The 17028-nt window shown below is 33.1% G+C and overlaps 3 protein-coding genes across 3 annotated transcripts; 2 read left to right on the top strand and 1 right to left on the bottom strand.

Annotated features, from left to right (window-relative positions):
* Positions 1–238: 238 nt before the first annotated feature.
* Positions 239–4701, top strand: LOC145582427 (glycosyltransferase-like At2g41451). Its single transcript, XM_081639424.1, has 11 exons — positions 239–440; positions 1639–1788; positions 1896–1948; positions 2355–2463; positions 2561–2695; positions 2800–2844; positions 3057–3244; positions 3369–3510; positions 3594–3640; positions 3742–3829; positions 3922–4701. Exons 1-11 carry the CDS (start codon positions 291–293, stop codon positions 4297–4299), a joined length of 1485 nt encoding a protein of 494 aa, XP_081495550.1. The 5' UTR covers positions 239–290; the 3' UTR covers positions 4300–4701.
* A 220-nt stretch (positions 4702–4921) lies between these two features.
* LOC145582426 (protein JINGUBANG-like) lies at positions 4922–6356 on the bottom strand. Its single transcript, XM_081639423.1, has one exon. The coding sequence runs from the start codon at positions 6347–6349 to the stop codon at positions 4934–4936; it is 1416 nt and encodes a 471-aa protein (XP_081495549.1). The 5' UTR covers positions 6350–6356; the 3' UTR covers positions 4922–4933.
* A 4091-nt stretch (positions 6357–10447) lies between these two features.
* Positions 10448–16699, top strand: LOC145581346 (glycosyltransferase-like At3g57200). The gene is made up of 11 exons (XM_081638366.1): positions 10448–10777; positions 12292–12441; positions 12553–12605; positions 14345–14453; positions 14574–14708; positions 14990–15034; positions 15171–15358; positions 15706–15847; positions 15951–15997; positions 16421–16508; positions 16625–16699. Exons 1-11 carry the CDS (start codon positions 10448–10450, stop codon positions 16697–16699), a joined length of 1362 nt encoding a protein of 453 aa, XP_081494492.1.
* The last annotated feature ends 329 nt before the right edge of the window (positions 16700–17028 follow it).

Raw genomic sequence — 17028 nt, 5'->3', positions numbered from 1 at the left:
ATTTCTTTTGATTTCTTCTACTCTAATGGCGTAACACCTTGTTCTTGATCTTCAAAAACCCTCCAAAAATGGCGGGTTTTTACAATTCTTTAAGAAGAAATTCATCATTTTCTTCAACAATGCTTTCTTCTAGTTATTCATCTCAACAACACTTTCTTTATAAACTCATCTTCTTCCTTACTTTCCTTCCTCTGTTTCTTGCTCTGTTTGCCTTCTTCCTTCAATGGCGAGGCGGCGGTATCGACCCGATTACTCGCTGGTCCTTTGATTATGCCAAAGAGTTCCCTGGAATGCTTGATTCCCCTTTTATCAAATCATCTTTTGATGATAATAATAAAAATAATTTCCCCAATAATGCATTGGGTCAAACCAATTCCCCTGTTTTTCCTTATTTCAGAGGCTGGAATTTTAATTATAATGATTCTACTATTAGTCCCAAGGTTAGTAATTTATATTTAATTATTGAATTCATGTCTTTTTGTATGATTTTGATTTATCTTCCCTTTTTTGGGTTTTTTAATTTTTTTTTCTTCTAAATTTTTACCTTTGGTTATTTAATTTTTAATTCTTAAACCCAGAGTTTTAATCGTTTTGGTTGATGGGGTTTTGTTGATTTTGTGTGTTTTCATTTTTGGGTTTATTGATCTTGGCTTTTTTTTCATCTGGGTTTATTGATTCTTGCTGAATTATTGGCCAATTTCTTTGTTTTTTGGATCAAATTTTTTATTTTTACAAGTTTTTAATTATTTTTCTTTAATAAATTGGTTAATAATTGTTAATTAAAATCTTGTTCATTTGTAGATCGATTAAACATGCGTGAAATCATAGTAATCTGCATGCTTGTTCTTCTTTTAGTACTTAATTATCGAAATGAGATTGTCTATTGTCAGAAATGAGTTGTTAATTGTTGACTTTTAATCTAGAAAATACATATATTATATATTAATAGGCTAGTGTAATTTGTATAATTATTGGAGATTTAGGGTTTATTCTTCATCACATGAATGGCCTTAACTATTGTTATTTTAGGATTTCTTCCTTGTCTATTAACTCGGATTTATACGTCGATTAAGATTAGTTGTTAATTGTAGAATAAATAATTTAGAAAGTCGGTTGATTGAGAGAGAAAATGTTAGTGATTTTATAATCCATATTTAAACATATATTTATTTGGTTCTGTACTTTCTGCTTATTTCTGTAATATGATTGTGAATGATTCTAAATTTGAATACAAGGATGAACAAATAAATAATGCAGCAACTCAATCACTTTTTAAAGTTGGCTGCTAGTCACCCTCAAAAAGATTAATTAATGAGTTACAAATCACATCTCTTGTAAAAATATTTGTTATTCTGGTAAAAGTATTGAATTATGTTTTTTTTTTTTCTAAGTGTGCTCTCACCTTGATGTGTTTGTGTACTTGCTTCTTAACCTGATAAAGGAGTGTCACGTGTCACGTGTCACGTGTCACATATGTGCGATAGCCAATAGCACATGTGAAGCCTAGTTGAAGCTCTACTATAGCTTCTACTGAGTGTTGGTTGTTTTAATTCTTCTATATGATGTTGATTTGATCATATTATGACAATTAATACATCATCCATTCAACTACTAAGTGGTTTCTCTGTATTACATTAGGCATGTATTACGTCAACTACTTCAGCTGGCCTAGAACAATTGCTACCTTGGATCTTTTATCATAAGGTTGTCGGCATCACAAACTTTATCCTCTTTGTGGAAGGGAAGGCTGCAAGCACCAACGTATCTAGAGTCCTTGAGTTTATTCCTGTATGTTTACTTATCTTACATGGGGCCAAAACTAGCTTCTTAACCTGTAACTTAATTGATTTCTGTTGCTGGATTATATTCTGACGATATCTCTGATGTTTTCACAGGGGGTACAGGTGATCTACAGAACAAAAGAACTAGAAGAACAACAAGCTAAGAGGTTAGTTTTTGTTTGAAATCTGTTTTGTAAATTTTGCTGCTTGATCCTTGTATGTTACGACTTTTTAATTTTGGAAGTCTGGTTGGTTTTGGTTTGGAAAACCTAAGTGTTTTTTGCTCTTTATGTTTCCTTCTTTCTCCTCATGTTTAGTGGTTCAATACTATGTTACTCAGACTTCTGTATTCATGAAAGACACGAGTATGTGCCCAATGATTTAGGTCTGATACATGAGGTGTCAAGTGTCCATAGTGATGCTGGAGTGTCATGTCATGGTACTTAAACTGAAATGAAGAGTCCTTATAACAGTCATTATAAACCAAATGTGAAATTATCAATGCTTATACTTTCGGTTTTGTACTGAGTACAAAAAATGTACACTTACAGTGCTTCAAAATTTTATTGTCAGTCGAATATGGAGTGAGTCGTGGCTTTCAAACTTTTTCTACAAACCATGCAACAACGAGCTTTTTGTGAAGCAAACCCTCAACATGGAAATGGCTATTGGCTTAGCACGAGTATGATTCATCAACTTATCAACCATTGAATTATTTAACTCACTCTTCCAGTGTGCAGTCATGTGATGTTCTAAGTCTATTATCTTATCCTATTTAGGATGCTAGCATGGATTGGATTTTCCATCTTGACACTGATGAGCTCCTGCACCCTGCTGGAACACGAGGTTACTCTGTGAGAGAGTTACTGACTGATGTTCCAGCAGATGTTGACATGGTTATCTTTCCGAATTATGTGAGTGATTTGTTAATCCTTAATTTCATAGACTTGTTGTAAAGACAATTTCTGCTTGTTTATTTAGCTTGATCAGTCATTGCCCCATTGCTTTTGAATTTCAGGAAAGCTCTGTTGAACGAGGTGACATCAAAGAACCTTTCAGTGAGGTAAAATTTCTGGATGAAGATGTGCATATTTATTTTAGTACCGATTATAAATAACAGAGTTTTTAGCAGCCATTGTGTTGTATTCTCACTTCATAATATTAAAAAGTGGATGTTTATTTATGTTTAACCTTCAGCTGCTAAGTTTAATTATATTTTCTTTTCTTTAGAATTCATTCTTTCTGCCAATCACATTTCTCTGACATTTGATTCAGGTTTCATTGTTCAAAAAGAACTTTGATCATCTTCCAAAGGAAACCTACTTTCAATTCTACAGGGATGCAACTCGGACCAACCCAAACTATTTTCTGACTTACGGAAATGGAAAAGCAGCAGCAAGAATTCAAGATCACCTTCGGCCTAATGGAGCCCATCGATGGCATAACTACGAAAAAACACCAAAGTATGCTTTGTTATACTGTTTTTTCCTTTAAAACTGATGTATTTTTGTTCTGTTTAATGGATACTTGATCTAAGCATATTGTTGAATAATCAATATATGATTAAGCTTCTGACAAATGTTGCAGTGAGATGAAAATGGAGGAGGCTGCAGTTTTGCATTACACATACTCAAAATTCTCTGACTTGACCTCAAGGCGTGATAGGTGTGGATGCAAGCCTACAAGGGATGATGTGAAGAGATGCTTCATGTTGGAATTTGATAGATCAGTAAGCTAATTCCTCTAATCTTGCTCTTGTCATATGAACCTATAATTTGATGATGTCTGACAAATGTAATTCCCAAATTGTAGGCATTTATTATTGCCTCTACTGCCAGTGAAGAAGAAATGCTCCAATGGTGAGAATTCAAACTGCAATATATTAATAGGTTGCATAACATTTTTTTTTTTAATAAAAAATCTAACTACTAAACTTGTAAATTATTTATTTCTGATGTAGGTACCAGGAACATGTAGTGTGGAATGATGTAACAGCGAAACTCAAACTTCTGAAGTATGGCATTTTTGTTCGCATTTATGCTCCTATGGTGAGTCCAATATCCTTAAAGAAATTTCTCCGTAGCATATTGTACTGATCTTTAGGTCATTGTTAACTTAAGAAAGAAAATGGTTTTGGCAGGACATAATTCAGGGATTAAGAGAATCCGGGGTCTTTGCTTCTGTTATCAAATCAGCACTGACCACTCCATCCAAGAGAAGCAATGATTCTGCAGACAATGTTGATGTAGGAAAAATAAATTCAAGGGAGCTTGGTATCGATATCCCAGAAACCACACGAAGACTCCTGGAAGAAACTGGTGGACATGATAGCTTTCAAGCAATCCCACCTTTGTCTCCACCAGGCTTCAACGATGTAGATGTGATCGTATCAGCACAGGATGCTCTTAACAGAAGCAATGGCTGTACAGACAATGCTGATGTAGGAAAAACGTTTTTGAAACAGATTGACTTCAAATTTCCAAAGAACACACAGAGGATCCTGGAGGAAACTGGATGAAGAACTTTCAAGCAACCCCACCTTTCTCTGCCCCAGGCTTTGACGATGTTACAGAAGAAAAATAGGCGTGAATCATAGTACAAAATTTTGACAGGTTCTCATTCTTTACCTCATTGATTGGTTGGCGGGTAAACAGATATGTACAATGTTGTACATTGTAGGTTAGATAATACAATACTGTGCAGTACTAGTATTTTAGAGAGATTAATTGGAATTGAACAATACACATTTACATACCAATATAATAGAATTAGTTCATAACATTGATCAAAGAAAGATTTTAACCATGTACAACTAACACAATTTTCAGACCAGAAAAGATTATGATGGAGTATTCTGACTACTTTATGATATAATATGTTGATTTTAGTTGCCATGGAAATCGAACAAGCCAGGCTTTGGGTGGTTCAACCACTTAGCCAAGCTTGTTCGAGTCTGGCCTTCAAGAGGACTCTTTGGTCTGGTCCATGCCATGGGACTGGACAAGCTTGTTTGTTGTATGTAATTATGCATCATATACCTTGAAGCTTGATGATGAATGAAAGAATGATACAATTACCTTTATAATATGTAACAATCGTAACATACAATATACTTCTAAATTATATAACATCGCCTCAAACTTAGCTTGTGATTAAACTGAGTTAACACTGCGCGATTGAAGCTTCCTCTTCACCCATGAAGGAGACAGCACAGGGCCATTTTCAATCTCCACAGACTTTTTTCTTTCCTTATCATCTTCTCCCTCACCCGAAGAACTCTTCATTTCTTGCAAAAGCTTAACTCTCCACACCTTAAAAGTCTGATCCAAACTAGCACTAAACACCAAAAAGCTCACCACAAACTTGTCCTTCTGTGAAAAAGCAGACAAGCATCTCACCGGCCCTCTATGACCTTCTAGTACGGTGAGACACTCATGAGCACACCCTGCTTTTCTGTCTTCCAACGACCTCCTCCAAATCCTAATTGTCGCGTCCTCAGATCCACTAATCACAAAATTCTCAATGGCTACAAGGCAAAGAACCGCAAACTGATGCCCTTGTAAGAACCTGTTGCCTTGATTATACTGACAAGAAACCTCTTGCTCCCAAAAATTAATACACCCATCAAAAGATCCTGAATACAAGAAGCTACTACTTCGATTTTGATTACTCAAAGCCAAGGCATAAATTGGGTATGCATGAAAACTAAGAACCTTAATAAGAGCATGAGAGTTCTCCCCATAAATCCTTAACCACATTTTTACTGTTCCATCTGAAGAACAAGTAAAAAGATAGCCATTTTGTTGATTAATTACCATATCATTTATATTATCTGAATGAGCTATAAAGGAGTCAATACATTTTCTCTCATTTAATTTCCAAGCTTTAACAGTTTTATCAAATGACCCTGTATATAAAATCCCTTCAATATGGTAATAAGCCATGCAAGAAATAATGTCCTTATGTTGTGATGTAATTGGCTTACAAGTGAACCTATTTTGTGGGACACTTGGCCTTAAGACAAAATTTTTGAAATGGTTGGTATTTGGTAAAGTGGTAACTTTTCTAGGCTTAAAGTTATTATTCGTAGAATTGTTACAAGTGTGTGATCTCATGGACCATACCCTAATTTTGTGATCCTTATGAGATGTGAAGAGCATGTTACCTTGAGCCACCATGGCTCGGACTTCACCCGAGCTAGCTTGTAAGTAGCCTATTGCATGGCAGTCACCTGACTGCCATGCATGAACTCGACGACTAGTTGAGCCAGTCATGACTATGTCCCCTGATACCGCGATGGAGTACAGATCTCCATCGTGGCGAAGAGAGGAGATGCAACAATAGAGAAGAGAAGGGTGAGAAGAACTTGAAATAGACGTACGAGTCCATAATGATTCGTCGAGGCTTAGAGGTTGCAAAGGTGAGGCATCTAAGGGGAAGTGAGTATAACAAGAAAGCCTTCGATTTTGTTGTTGAGAAAGGTGATGAAAACTTGGTGATTGATCTTCTATATTATCATCATCTAACAAACATGAAAGTGATTTTCTACCACTGAATTGGCGGTCCATTATTTATTTGAAGAAATAGATTATTTGGGGTTTAAGAAGAGGATTCAAGCATGCAGTATATATACATATATATATAATCATGCATTTAATATCGTCAAAAAGGTAGGTAATCGTTATATATATAATGATCAATTTTGAATCGCTCACCTTACTTTTATGTATAATCCTAGGGTGATGTATATTATATGGTCCTAGAAGGACCATTGAAATACCGCTCCACTTGTTAAATTATATCAAATGACTATAATGATGCATTGATAAGGGTTGACAATTGTGATTAGCCATTATTATTCCATGAAATAACTGCGTCATAACTCATAATTAAGCTGGAGGATTTAAGCATGCAACAATTTGGTAGCAATCTGATGTAATCCCAATTTTTTTTTTTTTTTTTTTTTTTAGTAGTACACTTTTTCAATACATAGTACTCCATAGAAAAGTAGTGAATTCTAGTTCTAACATTTTTGGTAGAGTTAGTGGGGTATATATCTTGTGACTTTGAGGTTATAAGTAAGGTCTACCAATCACATTTGTTTGAGAATAGAGAATTTCTTTATCCCTCTCTACTTTCAAGCGTTAACCTGCAAAAGTATAAAGCTGATTTAGGGTCTGTTCTCTTTAGTTCAAATCATTAAATCAGAATAGGCCCTTAATAGGATATTTCATCTATTACCTTTAATAAAAAAAAATAATACTGAAACGGTGTACATGTTTTAATCTAGCAACCATCATCTATATTGCCCGATGATTTATAACACGTGGTTCATTTGCATTCATGACATTGGCAAAAATGTCTTTGGTGTGGGCAAGTTACTCCATTTTAATTAAGTGTGCATATCTCTTTCAATTTGACCTTCCTCTGATGATAGATACTTAATGAATTTAAAGACCAGCCATGTACGAACACGTCTGACCTTATGCAAATTCAACAATATATTCCTACTTATAAATATAATGTGCAGATATTTTTACCTTTAAAATGTTTATGTATCATAAGGTCAAGTCGAAAGAGCTTCCTGGACATGACAACCATGTTAGCTCCCCTATTTATATCAAAATTATAAAAATTAGTAGTAATAATTAGGATTTTATTTTTTTATTTTTTAAATAAGATACATGGAGTAGATTAGGACATCTTCTCGCAAGACCGTGCCCTAATTTGTCTAAAGTAAAAAATTAGAAAATTTGATGTCTATAAAAGGGTCCATTATGCTGGGACTTAAAAGCCAAGAAAGAATCCAAAATGTGCTTGACATCATCCATCAACAAGTGGAGCTTCCACGGGTAGTTATAATGACCCTGCAAGATATTAATAATTGTTAGATTATCGCCTTCAATATAAATATGGGAGATATCATGCTCTCTAGCTAGGAGGAGGCCATTTTGAAGAGCAATGACTTTAGCAAGAAAAGTTGTGTCAGAGCCCAGGTTATAAGTACGACTAGCAATATGATTCCCTAAATGGTCTCTAATAACAACACCAGCGGAAGCTGAAGTGTGAAGGGCGAAACCATCAAAATTGAGCTTATAATAGCCCATCGGGGAAGGGGACCAAGATATAATAGCAAGGGAGAGTTATATGCAGATGTATTATCACTTTAATTAGAAAAAAAAAAAAAAAAGGGCAAATAAATCCAATACTGTATTTGAAATGGATGGAGTAATTTGTAAATTAAATTTGAAATGTTTATTATTACAATGGACTGATGAAGTAATCAATTCAATTGGGTAAAATAAGATTAAAATGACAGTATGACTGGCTAAGCTCTAGCTAGTTGTCAGTCAGTCCAAAAACTAATTTAATACGGACTATAAACGTTTATTTAACGAATAACAACCAAGTTCTTATAGTTCATCGATTTGTTCGTACACATTTATATAGTAATTAAGATCTAAAGTGGGCAAAGTTATATCGTGGTGACGTGGTTTTAGGAAGACCATTGTCACACATAAATGAATCTCCTACTATATATGTTTATGTGCTAAATTTGCCTCCACAATTGTGTGCATTAATTAATCTAAATCAGAGTTGATGACAATTTATAATACTCCGTATTATTTTGCTTAAATGAGCTACAACAAAGGGCAATACAAATTATAAATACGAGCGGTGAAATTTGAACATATAATTTATCGTACACAAGTCCTTAATTTTAACCACTAAATTAATTAAGATCTCATTGATCTCAAATTTGTGTTTACATGAATCACTCTACTTGCTACTCAAATGGATAATGACCCATAAATTGATTCTTAAGGTTGCCTAGATTTAAGGTCATTATTATGGAGTTACTAGGTAGCATATCAACAAGAATAATTATGAATGTTTAATAAAAAAAAAAATATCTTTTCTCTTACTCTGTATAAGGGATGATCACCAAAATTTCAAAAAATTTCCCTTTCATTGACAATAATATTCATTATAATTAACATTAAGTGGTTGAGTATTAAACTAAATCTAAGTTTATATTTATTCTAATTGACATTAAATTTGAGTTCCTTCTTTCACATAACACGACTTTGAGCTTTCAACCTTTGAGTTGGCAACAATTGATTGTCTGATTAAAAGTTCAATCCTAATTACACTCTTAGAAAGTAATTGATGAATGGATTGATTATTGCTCAGCTCAACTAATCTTTTATTTTACATTGTAAATTAAAGGAGAAATTAACTTAAATATATATTTTTTTTATTTATTTATTTTTTTGATGCAAAGAAATTAACTTACATACGAGCATATACCAAAGTAATTGTCTTTGTAGTATAAAAAGAAAAAAAAAATTAACTTTCAAACTACGTGTAAGACTTATGAGACAAAATGACCATGTAGAAATGATAAAATCATAGAATAAATATAAACAAAATTAAGAATAAAATGTAGAACATGGAAAGCATGACATACAGTGCCAAAATTATACAAAAGATACCACTATAAATCATGGCATCATTTACCAATATATCATATATAATGTATTATGAAGGGCATAGAATGCGGAACCAATCAACAATGCGTCAATTTCATGAACACGTCAAAATTCTTGAAACATGACCTAGAGAAGATACGAAGTACATAATCAAATTAATGAAATTCTGAATTCGTACCACATGGCAAATGTACCAAGTGCCATCGATTATTTGAATCCCATTTTTTAATGTCTATGTTGAAACAATTGAACGATACAAATATTTTTTTTAGTCAAAATTTTTATATAGTTTATTTTGATGCTTAACCTACTAATAAATTGAAAAGAAGTTTGATGGTAAAAGGCGTAAGGCTCCGTGACTAGGTCTATCATTAATGTCTTTATAGTCCACCCATTAATGTCTTTATAGTCCACTCATATAAATTTGTTTAGAATGGGCGGGCATGTTATCATGTTAAAGGACCAATTGAACCAAAAGTTTAAACTTATGATTGAGACTCAGGATTATGTTTTATAATTTATCACGTCCCCTTACACGAAACCTCATTAGGCTAGAAGTGTGGATGATACAGCATGGGTCCACCTCATACCCTGCGCTTAATATTCCACTTTGAAAGGAGGGGTGGATGAGATTCGAACCCGTGACCTTTATGTCACGTTGGCTCCGATATATACCATGTTAGAGAGGATCATCTCAACCAAAAGCTTAACCTTATGGTTAAGGCTCAAGATTATGTTTTATACTCTATCAGGTTGATTTTGGTTCAAGTCCATTGAGTCCTATTTGGTTCTATTGCCAAGCATATGAACAATCACATTGATCAATATAGGATTATATCATCCCCATTTATGCATATTTCGAGTCAAGTGATTCCAAAAAGTGATTAAAGCTTTGAGTCAATAATCGAGTGCGAGTCAGTTTTACCGGGTCTACTATAAAATACAACGTATTTTACTAATTCAAAATCAAGCAATAAAAAAAAACTCGATCAACGAACGGCAGCTCTTCTATTTTCTACATGATTACGTACCCATTATTATAAATACATATTTCCCTCCTATCTCTTGAATGGTCAATGCATGGCTTATAACAACCCTCACTTCTTCATCATCATCTTACACCAAATTCAAACACCAATTCCTTTGATTATTACATTTTCTTTCATTTCATCAATGGCGGGTCTCATTCATCCTCCAAAACTTCGTTCATCGTCATCATCTTGTTCATTATTGCCTTCGTACAAGACCAAAAACTCCGCCTTTTATAAACCCTCTTGGCTTCTCATCCTCCTCATCTTCTCGCTTTCTTTGCTCACATTCTTCTGGCAATGGCAAAACAACCACGTCGACAACGTGACATACTTGTTCCGTCAGCAACCCCCTGCTTCTTCTCTTTCGGCAAGTGAGTGCACCACTAGAGGAATGGGTCAGAGCTCTTCCCCTGATTTTAAAGGTTGGAAGTTTTTTGATGATGACTCTAATCTTACACGAGTTACACCTAAGGTTAGTTCATTTTTTCGATTATGATCATCATACAAGTCCTCAAACATATACCAAATTTCTATTGTAGGACGTCCCAAAGTTTTATTTTAACTATAAATCACTTTTTAAAATTTAGTAAATAAAGCAAACTTTTAACGCGTTTATATATGTATATTTTCTATTGTCCTCAAGTCATGTTACAATGTCATTATTAGCTACGAAAAAATGTGTAGCAATTTGTACACCCATAACCTTTGAGGAATCCTTAGCCTATTATGACCTACGTGCAAAATTGACAAGCACCTAGCTGGCCTGGCTTGGGTACTAATAGAGCCATAGGTCAGTGCATGCACGCGTTTATTTTGGACTAGAACCATTATGGTTTGACATTAAATGACTCGTGTCACATACTATTTGAAATCTTTCTCACTTGATTGTTTTTTTTTTTTTTTTTTTTTTAATAATATATAATAAAGACTAGCTATCTCAAATAGAAAGTTAAGCTAATTTAATATGAAATGACAGTCAAAATTGAAATCAAGTTTAACCATTGTCTTTGAAAATATTATAAACTACTTTCTTAAATAATTATTAATTTCATTTTATATTCTTACTTTGAAAATTCAATATGACAAGGATGATTATGATATGATGATTATATGATTATTATGAACCATAATTTCTTTTGAAACTTCTAATCTTCATGATAGTCTTAACTCTTACTCCGTAAAACACAAATAATTCTCCAAATTCAGTTTCTTAATAATTAAAATTCTTATTTAGTCAATTCGAAAAATTAATTAACCCAAATTTGGATTATGTTTTACCAAAAATTATCCTATTTTTCCAATAAATCATTGACACGTAACATATACATTTGCATGAAAATCAATTATTATAATTTATAAGTGGTCGCCCATGACAGAGGCATTATTTAATTAGTCAATAGATCGAAGGCAATCACACGTTAATACCAAATAAGATTCCAAATACCTTCGCACATTCTTTAACGATATGATCCCTCCTCTTCTTGCGATATTAGACGGCTAGACGTGCATTATTCGATCTTACTAGAGATCTATTACATATACATTATACATACCAAAATTTGTTTCTCTATCATGCATATGTGCTTATGTTCCTAAAACAATGATGAGTCCACTTATACAATTTGCTCGACTTTTGGTTACCCTTCTGGTTGTGGTGAAGTGGCGTTGTACGTATTTGTAATAAAAACACATCAAATCTTTATTTTGAGAGATTGACAATTTGATGATTACATTTTTATATAAAGACGAAACATCATTTTTCTCTCACTTGGCACACCCCAACTTATCCATTTACAAAATTTTAATATATGACTTTACTACCTCTTGCATTGTTTAAGAATTAATAGTTAAATAGATCACACATATACATTTCCCAACAATTTTACATATTGTCCGTCTTTACACAGTCTCTCTTTTTGCTTTAATTCTTACGAAAGTAATAATGAGCACGAATCTAACCATGCATGAACTCATGTATTGTGCTAGATATGTATTACTTCAACTACATCTGCTGGCCTAGAAGAAGTTCTTCCGTGGATTTACTACCATAAGGTTGTTGGAATTTCACATTTCTTCCTCTTTGTTGAAGGAAAGGCAGCTAGCCCTAATGTATCTAAAGTCCTTGAAACTATTCCTGTGAGTAATTCATTTGTATATATAATAGCTATATTTTGCCTTTGATTTGCAAATTATTACACTTACCTTTAATTGGTTTTATTTGTCTTCTCTTTAATTTCTTACATGTAGGGAGTTAAAGTTATTTCTAGAACAAGAGAACTAGAAGTCCAGCAAGCTCAGAGGTTCGTTTTCAGTTATTGTTTAGGATTCGATAAAAAATGAACTAAAAGTGATATAGGGTACAATAAATTAGTTTAGGAATTAATCATGATCGACAAAATTACATGTCGATATATAATTTTTAAAACTAAAATTTGGAGTAATAATATTCAATTTTTGCACTTCAATTTCATTTTTTTGACAAGTAATTAATTTCATCTTAATATATATGCATTGTTACAGACTACACAACATTTAATTAATATAAACTTGCTTATTAGCCGTATCTAAATTAGTCTTAAAATAAATTGTAATGTTAGTTGTGCATGTTAGTTACTATACAATAGACAAATAAAAGAGGATATAATAAAAACTGATATATTCAAATAAGTATGTCAAATTGTAAGAGTTGTAGAATGGACTTATCTCAGCTTATTATAACCTTTTTTTTAAAGGCTAAAAGAACAAAGTATATTTGTCCTACTTATTATCTTCGACTTGTTGCATGTTATATACGGAGCACATAGTACTAGAGGTGTCAATTCGGATAACCGGATGGAGTTTGGGTCGGGTCTATTCGGGTCGGGTCTGTTCGGATCGGATATGTTCGGGTCAAAATTATTCTTATAATTCGGGTCGGGTCAAATTCGGGTCGGGTCAAATTTGGGTCATAGTCTATCGAGTACGGGTCGGATATGGGCCAGATCAACTCCAGATCGGTTCATCTTCGGTTCGGATAAATTCGGATCGGGTTCAAAACGAGTTTAACCGGGTTAATTTCGGGTCGGATGAATTTGGGTCGGGTTGAATTCGGTTCGGTCAAATTATGTTTGATTAAGATAAGGTTGATCCGTTGATTCATTAAATTGGTCAATTTCAATTCAATTCCTTTTGTGTTTGGCTGGATTTTAATCGAGCTGACCCAATTCATATTTAAATAAGGTTATTTTTAAACTAGAGTTATTATTAAGTTTTTACCTTATTATTGGGTCAATATCAAGTCATTCATGTATCATACGGACTATATTTTATCGAGTTAAAAGAAGAGGTTTTAATGTTCAAGTATTACAAACTATTTGTAGCAAATTTTAGATGAGATGAATATAAAGCTTAGAAAATAATTTTATATAATTGGTATATACATGAAGTAAACTTGTTACTCCGGATTATTTCTTTGTAGTAAAAAACGTAAACTTATTAATAATAACGGAGCAGTATAAGAACTTGAATAAAAAGGTCAAAAATTAATTATGGCCTGGTTAAATTCGGATCGGGTAAAAATCAAATCAAGTTAAAATCGGGTCGGGTTAATATCAGTTCGGGTCAAAACAGATCGGATTAGATCGGTTATTTGCCGGGTCAATTTCGGATCGGGTTGAGCTCGGGTCGGATCAAATCGGTTCGGTTAGAGTTCAGGTCGGGTCAAATCGGATTCGGGTTGAGTCCAGGTCGGATCAAATCGGTGTCGGGTTATGTTCAGATTGGGTCGAATTCGGATTCGGGTTGAGTTCAGTTCGGTTACAGATCGGGTTTGGGTCTTGAATTTCTCGAATCAAATCGGATCGGTTACAGTTCGAAACGGATAGTTTTTTACGAGTCGGTTCGGTTTTGACACCTCTACATAGTACTACGTATAATAATTGTAATACTTTTCTGATCCCTATGTTCTATTTATTTATTTATTTTTTTTAATGCTTGTGTAAAATCCTACAAAAATCTCTACAAAATTGCTCCTAATTAATAATTTTGGACTATTCATTAGTCGAATTTGGAATGATACATGGCTTTCAGCTGCCTTCAACAAGCCATGTAATAGTGCCTTATTTGTGAAGCAAACCCTCAACATGGAAACGGCTATAGTCATGGCAAGGGTATGTATAATATGTACTATGTGTACTGTAGTATGATTTCAATCCAATCATACTATAGTTCTTATAACTTCTATCTTTGAATTTCTTTGTCATTTTGAATCTATCTATATATATGTGTAGGGTTCTGGCATGGAGTGGATTCTCCATGTTGATACCGACGAGCTTCTACATCCTGAAGGCACTCGAAACTACTCAGTGAGAGAGTTATTAGCAAATGTACCTAGTGATGTTGACGCGGTTGTATTTTCAAATTATGTGAGTAAAACAAAGGATTTTATTCAATTTTAAGGTAGCTATAGTCTCTTTATCTCGAATTTTATTGTTGTGTGTGTATGTGGTTCTTTTGGCACGACTATCAAGTTAGGAGGCTTAAGAAATACTTACTTGTACATAGTATGAACACGTGATAACGTTAAATTTAGGTTAGGTTGAAATTAAATAAATATGTAATATGCGTGATTATGTATTTGTGTGATAGCTCGAATATGTTCATTTGGAATATTTTAGTTTAATGAATGGCATATTTTTCCCCTCAGGAAAGTGCGGTTGAGAGGGATGATATTCAAGATCCTTTCTATGAGGTAATTTTAAATAATATGGAGTAAGTTTAATCAGCACTAATATAGGAAAACAAAAATGAAGTTCATTTATTATAAGTCCGGGTACACATTTTTTTTACATGCACGATCCTCATTTTTAATGTATGTCATTGCATAGGTTTCATTATTCAAAAAAAATTTCGAGCATCTTCCAAATGATTCAAATTTCGAACTTTACAAGATGGCTACCCGAGGGAACCCAAATTATTTCCTAACTTATGCAAATGGAAAATCAGCCGCAAGGATCCAAGATCACCTTCGCCCCAATGGTGCTCATCAATGGTATAACTATTTCAAAGAACCCAAGTATGCTTCATTCTCCTTTTTCATAAAATATTTTTGTATTAATTAGCTTCTTCTTTTTAAGATATATAAAAGATTTCTTAGTAAGTATAGAATATAGATTATGTAAGTCATGTACTCATGTTACACATCAAATTACAATAATTGCACTAAATCTTTTGGGTCATCAATATAACTAATTAAATGCAATATTTTAATTACAGCCCATCATTATTACGGATTAATAGATAACTTTGATACACTCTTCTACCTCTTTATCATGAAGATGTGACAATTTTACTTTAACATGCATGTGTACGTCCATATACCATATTTAGTAACCAATGTAGTTTCTTAATAACCATTGATAGAGAGATCATATTGGATGAAGCTGCAATTTTGCACTACACATATGCAAGATTCTCCGACTTAACTTCAAGGCGCGATAGATGCAATTGCCAACCTACAGAAGAGGATGTGAAACGATGCTTCTGGTTAGAATTCGATAGATCTGTATGTTACAACTTATACATCATCATCATCATCTCCTTCTAAAAATTCTTGGATTTCCTTGTTTATTATTGCTTCTAATGAAAATTGACTTGCTGAATTTCAGGCATTTATTATTGCTTCTACTGAAACACATGAAAGAATGCTTCAATGGTAAGAGAACACGCCCAATTTATATTCACGTACAAATGTATAATCTTGATATTGTATCGTAGTCCAACCATTCCATCTAAATAGAGTTGGTTTTTCTGTTTCAAGTTCTAGCTTAGTAAGCAAACTTTGACCACTAATATCTTTAAAAATTGATAGAGTATAAAGTATTTTCCTGGGCCTCAACCATCAACTTAAACTTTTGGTTGAGATGGCCCGTTAACATGGCATCAGAGTCATGTTAAAAAACCATTTTAACCAAAAGTTTAAGCTGATGGTTGAGGTTCAAGAATATGTTTTATACTCTATCAAAAATAAATGAATTAAATCATAGAATTAGTAGTTAAATATTGATCAAACTACACCTATAAGTAGATCTATTGTTTTGGTCTAATTCGATCTTACACTTCATTCTTATGTATGTAGGTATCGTGACCATGTGGTGTGGGATAATGATAAAATGAACCGTAAATTATTGAAATATGGTATTTTTACTCGCATTTATACTCCCATGGTAAGTCTCGCTCCATACCAACAAAAATTACTTTGTGATCTCTCTCTACACACTTAAATTATATTTTGCTACAATAGATCTCGATGTCTCATTCATAAAAAAAAATGCTTTCACAGGTAATTATTCAGAAGTTAAAGGAATCCGGGATTTTTGCTTCTATAATCTCATCGGCACAAAACACTTCACCTTGAATTTTAAATCATCCACCGCGAATGAAAATATTTTCTTCATCAAAAATATTAATAGTCACGTTGAATCTATCGTTGATATGTATAAAGCATACAACTGTACAAATATTAGAGAATGTAGTTATAGTAATAAAACTTTAGAGAATTTTATTCTTTGGAGAAACTTAAGGAGGTAACCATGTACTTAATTGCCCCTTTGTTTCTTTTTATTATTGAAATAAACTTCTTACATTTTTCCGTTTTAATTTACAATTATACAGTGATTTTTGACACTATTTACACATTTCACTTTTACTATTAGGCCCTGTTCACTTCACATTTAAAAAAATAAT

Source organism: Chenopodium album, chromosome 15, assembly GCF_948465745.1.
Source record: "Chenopodium album chromosome 15, dcCheAlbu1.1, whole genome shotgun sequence".
Classification (NCBI taxonomy): domain Eukaryota; kingdom Viridiplantae; phylum Streptophyta; class Magnoliopsida; order Caryophyllales; family Amaranthaceae; genus Chenopodium; species Chenopodium album.
The sequence above is the reverse complement of the archived record's forward strand: the minus strand, read 5'-3'. Positions and strand labels throughout refer to the sequence as shown.

Bases quoted from the DNA above. Each gene is read 5' to 3' on its own strand.
- LOC145582427 (XM_081639424.1), top strand. From the start codon at position 291: ATGCTTGATTCCCCTTTTATCAAATCATCTTTTGATGATAATAATAAA. The intron at 441-1,638 runs GTTAGTAATTTA...GTATTACATTAG, and splicing joins ATTCTACTATTAGTCCCAAG to GCATGTATTACGTCAACTAC. The intron at 3,641-3,741 runs GTGAGAATTCAA...TTTCTGATGTAG, and splicing joins GAAGAAGAAATGCTCCAATG to GTACCAGGAACATGTAGTGT.
- LOC145582426 (XM_081639423.1), bottom strand. From the start codon at position 6,349: ATGGACCGCCAATTCAGTGGTAGAAAATCACTTTCATGTTTGTTAGAT.
- LOC145581346 (XM_081638366.1), top strand. From the start codon at position 10,448: ATGGCGGGTCTCATTCATCCTCCAAAACTTCGTTCATCGTCATCATCT. The intron at 15,359-15,705 runs GTATGCTTCATT...AACCATTGATAG, and splicing joins AACTATTTCAAAGAACCCAA to AGAGATCATATTGGATGAAG. The intron at 15,998-16,420 runs GTAAGAGAACAC...TTATGTATGTAG, and splicing joins CATGAAAGAATGCTTCAATG to GTATCGTGACCATGTGGTGT.